The 6,000-nt window shown below is 47.1% G+C and overlaps 1 protein-coding gene across 1 annotated transcript in view; it reads left to right on the forward strand.

The window, feature by feature from the left end:
* Positions 1-5,596, forward strand: part of PSMD2 (proteasome 26S subunit ubiquitin receptor, non-ATPase 2) — a 47,026-nt gene extending 41,430 nt beyond the window's left edge. Inside the window, exons 18-21 of the mRNA XM_081953623.1 lie at positions 558-652; positions 3,008-3,134; positions 4,977-5,095; positions 5,276-5,596. Coding sequence (XP_081809749.1) covers positions 558-652; positions 3,008-3,134; positions 4,977-5,095; positions 5,276-5,458 — 524 coding nt within the window. The 3' untranslated portion in view covers positions 5,459-5,596. The remainder of the gene's footprint in view (positions 1-557; positions 653-3,007; positions 3,135-4,976; positions 5,096-5,275) is intronic.
* Positions 5,597-6,000: the final 404 nt, after the last annotated feature.

The following is a 6,000-nucleotide window of genomic DNA, read 5'->3' on the forward strand; positions in this document are numbered from 1 at the left end:
CTGTTTCAGTAGAATACAGCATTAACATCGAACCTCAACTTTTTACTTCAAAAGCAACAAAATCAGCCTAATCATTAAAACCCAAAATCAAAGTTTCACTTTTTTCCCACCTCAAGCACAAAGTCCAGAAGCTGTGTCCCCGTAGCAACCAAAGTGCTTATATTCTTTTCTTGACTCAAAACAGACAATTTAGCCATCTCTGCCAGCTTCCATCAACCATGGTGGGAATGGAAATATCCTTCTATTTTTGTGCATACAGTAATCTTGGAATTTTTTTCACGGGGGTCATGCATGGTTTTTTTAAAAAGTACCGTAAACACCTGATTGATCCACTTACTTCAGTGATTGTTGTCCATTTAGTGTAATTAAAAACCAAGTAATGTAGCTTGAAAGTTTCTGGATTTTTTCTGACGGCTTAACACTCTCAGTAGGTTTATTTACACATGTATTCTGGATGAAGCTCCCTGAACTGGAATAGGGCATCCTTTTTTCCTCCTCTCCTTAAGTACTTTCTTTTCTTTTTTTGCTTGCCTGACCCTATCTGTCTCTGTCCATAGGTACCAACAATGCTCGCCTGGCTGCAATGCTGAGACAGCTGGCACAATATCACGCTAAGGATCCCAATAACCTTTTCATGGTGCGGTTGGCTCAGGTAATGTGCAGTCTCACCTCTGCCCCAATAAACGGCTTAGGGCATCCTTAAGCTTAAGGGAAACACCCAGAGTAATGAGCATCTTTATCATTTGGCTATGCCGAATATTCAGGATTTCTCTGTGGCGTTAAGCATCGCTTAACCTTTAATCGCACCTGAGAGACTTACCTTTGGCTCACGCCTGAGACCCACACAGCAGACCACTGTTAGCTATGCCTCAGTCATCCAGGTTGTCCCAAAGGTGTTTTTTTTCAAGAGGCAACCGGACTTCCTTTGTTTTTCTTCGATGAATTCCCAGAAAAAATTCAGGCTATAGGAACCATTTGCACTTCAGCTTGAGATGCAGACAATACAGACAGCCTGCGCCTGTGTTCAACAGTGAAGGGACACAGGGCAGAACACATCCTGCCGAAAGCACAGCTCCACAACGCAGTCTTTTCAGCCATTCCAAGAAGGCTCCACACCTACTTGCACCACTCAGGTGACCTTAAAGACACAGGTAAACCTCCAAGTGGCCTCAACAACCCTCCAAAAAGGATGGCAAATGACCAGCTGTCTGCAAGGAGTATAAAACCTTCCATTCCCCATCATCCAGTCAGAGCTGAAGAAGCTTTTTGGATGAGAAGCGAAAGGTCTTCAAAGAAAAAACAAGGAAGTCCAGTCGCCTCCTGAAAAAAGCATGTTTAAGGCAGACAGCTAGCAATGTTTTGCAAATCCTCTTCTCCAGCTGATAACAGTTTAGACTTTATTTTTATTTTACTTTTGGTGGTGGTGGAGAGGAACAAGGAGCTATTGCTATTACTATCTCTCTCTCTATTGTATCTTCTGAATACCTCCTTGCCTGGATCCATCTATCTATCCATCCTTCCTTCCTTTCTCTTCCATCTCAAGTTTCAATGAAGCATCGTTCAAGGCAACTCAAAACCCCCTCTATTGACATTAATTAGTACAGTGCGGTACTTATCGTATTTTTCCATCTATAAGACAAGCACCAGGTATTGGACGCCACCCCCCATCCCCCCCGCATTTACCCAAAATTCAGAAATCAATATTTTAAACATTAAATAGGAGACATTTATTTTGTAGAGTAAGACATTCGCTTAATGATATTGGGGGGTTTTTTTCTGACATTTTTTATGGGCTCAGAACGCTCCGGCATTATCGCTTGTCACTTCTGGGCACTGGCTACATGCTCTCTACAGCATCAGATGACGTCAGTTGCGTAAGGCTCATCATTGGAGGAAACCTGTTACCCTGTTTCCCCCAAAACAAGACCTCCCCGGATAATAAGCTCAATCGGGCCCTCCCCGAAAATATTGCAACACAGCAGCAGCCATGAGGTGACCCCACTCGCCGCCTCCTGCACCTCCAAAATAATAAGACATCCCCGAAAATAAGGCCCAAGAGCTTATTTCGGGGGGGGGGGCGTCAAAAGAAAGTAAGACCCTGTCTTATTTTCGGGGAAACCTGTTGGCTTGTCTCTTCAATCCGAAGTTTCGCTCATGAGGCTAGTTTGCAGAGATAAGGTATTGGCAGTTTCGCAACCGTAGTTCTCTAGGCCCCCTGTGTATAACACACCCCTTCATTTTTAGGTACTGTATTTTTCGGAGTATAAGATGCACCTTTTTCCCTCAAAAAAGAGGCTGAAAATCTGGGTGCGTCTTATACACTGAATGCAGCATTTTTTGCCTCCCGAAACACCCTCCCCCTTCACCAAAGTGGCTGTGCAGAGCCTCTAGGAAGCTTTTAGAGAGCTCCTGGGGGCTGGGGAGGGCAGAAATGAGCAATAAATGGGCCCTTTTTTGCTCAATTCCCCCCCCCCAGCCCCCAGGAGCACTTTACAAGCTTCCTAAAGGCTATCCATGCCCTTTTGGGGGGGCAAAAAATAGGCCCGTTTCTGTGAAAAACGGGCTGTTTTTTGCTTGTTTTTGCAATCCCCCCCCCCCCGCAGGAGCACTCTACAAGCCTCCTAAAGGCTATTCATGCCCTTTTTTTGGGAAAGAAACGGGCCCATTTTTGCAAAAAACGAGCCGTTTTGGGGAGGTTTGCAGACTGCAAAAACTTTTTTAAAAAATTTGCCTCTTCAAAGCCTTGGTGCGTCTTATACTCCGAAAAATACGGTAAATATTTTAAAGGAAAAGCATTGATTTACACCTGGAAAAAAATGGTAATAACTGACAATTATGGAAGGAAACTGAGAAGCTCAGTTCGCGTTACGAGTGGGGGAGCAACTGGCACAGCTTCTCCTGGCCTGCCTCTTGCTCAGGGCCTGCGGAGTTAGTGATGAAAGCCGTTGCTCGAGTCCAGTTCGGGAGGATGTTTTACCAACCTCTGACTTTTGATTTCGCTGCGCAGGGTCTGACCCACCTTGGGAAAGGAACGCTTACCCTCTGTCCTTACCACAGTGACCGGCAGCTCATGAGCCAGGTTGCTGTGGCCGGCCTCTTGACCGTGCTGGTCTCTTTCCTGGATGTCCGTAACAGTAAGTGCCCCTTTTGGATTTCCTGATTGCTTGCGGATAAAAGTAGACATCCTTGTTAAAAGTCTGCCTCCCATTGTAGGAAGGGAGGGGGGGGGGAAGTTTTGGCAAAATGGCTCAGGGTCCATATTTATGGTCACAGTTGCATCGGTCTGCTGCAATGCGCCTGCCAACCCTAGAGAATGTCCTCCTGCCAGTTCTGGGACATCTTTTCTGTAGTTTCACCAAAGCCCAAGGCTGCCTTGCTTCACTGAACCAGCCACTTGGGGAGGATATCCAGTGGAGAGGAACAACCGATAGCACTTTTCGGTCTCCCTCTGTCCCTGCCTCTGAAACGCATCCTTGGTTGGTAGGTTGAATAGCCAAGCAAGTGTCAGCGTTCAAAGCAAACCCTCAACGAAAGAAGACTCTGAGGCTTGAGTTTCTTCAGAGTTCTGTTTTATTAGGTAAAAGGTAAAGGTTCCCCTCGCACATATGTGCTAGTCGTTCCCGGCTCTAGCGGGCGGGGCTCATCTCCGTTTCAAAAACCAAAGTGCCAGCGCTGTCCGAAGACGTCTCCATGGTCATGTGGCCGGCATGACTCAACGCCAAAGGCAAAGGCGGTCCCTGTTTTTCTGCTTGCATTTTTACATGCTTTCGAACTGCTAGGTTGGCAGAAGCTGGGACAAGTAACAGGAGTTACTTTGAATCTAGGGATTCGAACCGCCGAGCATCCGCTCTTTCTGATCAACAAGCTCAGCGTCATAGTCACTCAGCCACCACGTCCCTTCTCCATTTTATTAGACATGGTTATATTGGCACATCTGGGAAAACCCGAACCTGAAAGTTTTTACAGGTTTTCCCCACCCAAATGAAAGTCCAAGCCCAGCACCCCCATGTCTGTCACAGGGTCCAATCAATGCACTGTCCCAACTGGAGATGCCTCCCAGTCACACCCCTCCGGGTGCAGAGTAGAATGTCCTTGACTCTCTGAGAAAGGGATGTTATTTTGACTATATATCTCCCATACTCTGTATAATCCCCCCCTCCCATTTTCCCACAGCATTAAATGTGGCAGGCTTGAAGACCCAAATTTAAAAGAGGGCTGCCAGGCTTGAACCCGGAGAGACTGTTATTATTAGTTGATCTAAGTCAGGGGTGTCCAAACTTGGGAACTTTAAGACTTGTGGACTTCAACTCCTAGAATTCCCCAGCCAGCCAGGCTGGCTGGGGAATTCTGGGAGTTGAAGTCCACAAGTCTTAAAGTTCCCAAGTTTGGATACCCCTGATCTAAGTAGTTCCTGTATTTTAAGAGGTCTCTTTCTCTGTATGTTTGAGCCATATTTTATTTTACGATTAGGGTTTGGTTAGAGATGCTTGGTTACAACCCTCTTGCTTTGCGCCAGATAGGAAAAACCCTTCTTCTTGGCAAAATGCAAAGCATCCGAGAGAAACCAGCCTCTCTATTACTTCTGTGTCCCTTCCTGGGAACTATGCGTGGCTGACTCCATCTCTGTTTAGGGCACCGTACCTAAGTGAGAGACGAGGCCTCGTTCAGGGATATTTGTTTATTGCATTTATATCCCCTCTTTCCCTTCGGAACTCAAGGTGAATTTCAGAGTGGGTCATCCCTAACTTAACCTCAACCACAGCAATTTTGTGAAGTGGACTAACCTACGACAAAATAATTAACCGGAGCCCAAGCAAAAGATGGACATGAAAACGTTTTTTCACAGTCCAGGTCCATCACATAAACCACATTACGCTACTGTCAAAATGAACAATATTACAGCAGTATGGAGAAAGCCCTTCCAGTTTTGGTCCAGTCTCCTCAAACTTTGTCCCTTGTCCTCCTCTCTCTTCTAGTCATCCTTGGGAAGTCCCACTACGTGCTCTATGGCCTTGTGGCTGCAATGCAGCCACGCATGCTTGTGACTTTTGATGAGGAGCTGCGCCCGCTGCCAGTGTCGGTGAGGGTGGGGCAGGTAAGTGGTCTCCAAGAGAGCAACCAGCCAGGGGTGGAGAGGGTCCCAGGGAGACTTGGGGATCCTGGACCACTTCAGTATTTTGTGCCCTGTTGCGGGGACCTTGGTTTTGAACTTGGGGGATGGTTGTCTGAATGTTTTGCCCCTACTAATGCCTGCTCCTCCCCCTCCTCACTGCAGGCGGTGGATGTGGTCGGGCAAGCTGGGAAGCCAAAGACGATCACCGGCTTCCAGACTCACACAACCCCAGTGCTGCTGGCACACGGCGAGCGAGCAGAGCTGGCTACGGAAGAGCACATACCTGTCACACCTATCCTGGAAGGCTTTGTAATCCTGCGCAAGAACCCCAACTATGACGTCTGAGTTGCCTGGGGGATGGGATGCAGGTGGTGGAGGACAGGACGGTTCTCTCTCTCTCTCCCCTCTCTCTCTCTCTCTCTCTCTCTTTTGTTTTGTTACATAAATTGTTTGTCGAAGGAAAATAAACTGCCTTCAGAATAAGGCTTCTTTTTATTTAATAGCATTTAAACTTATATACTGCTTCACAGTGCTTTTACAGCCCCCTCTAAGCGGTTTACAGAGTCAGCCTATTTGCCCCCAACAATCTGGGTCCTCCTTTTACCCACCTCGGAAGGGCGGAAGGCTGAGTCACCCTTGAGCCTGGTGAGATTCGAACTGCCAAATTTCAGGCAGCCGGCAGTCAGCAGAAATAGCCTGAAGTACTGCACTTCTAACCACTGCGCCACCGTGGCTCATTAAGGGGGAAAATAAGATGGGAGCTCTTGTATTTTGGCTGCAGGGTTGGGAAAAGGTAAGGCTTGAAGAAGTTGGTCTTAAACCCCTTGAGTTGGGGTTGCCTTGAGCCTTTGTAGTATCTTTAAATCCACCAGGCTTAAAAGTTGCCA

The sequence above is a fragment of the Natrix helvetica genome (assembly GCF_964273705.1).
Source record: "Natrix helvetica genome assembly, chromosome: 5".
Lineage (NCBI taxonomy): Eukaryota > Metazoa > Chordata > Lepidosauria > Squamata > Natricidae > Natrix > Natrix helvetica.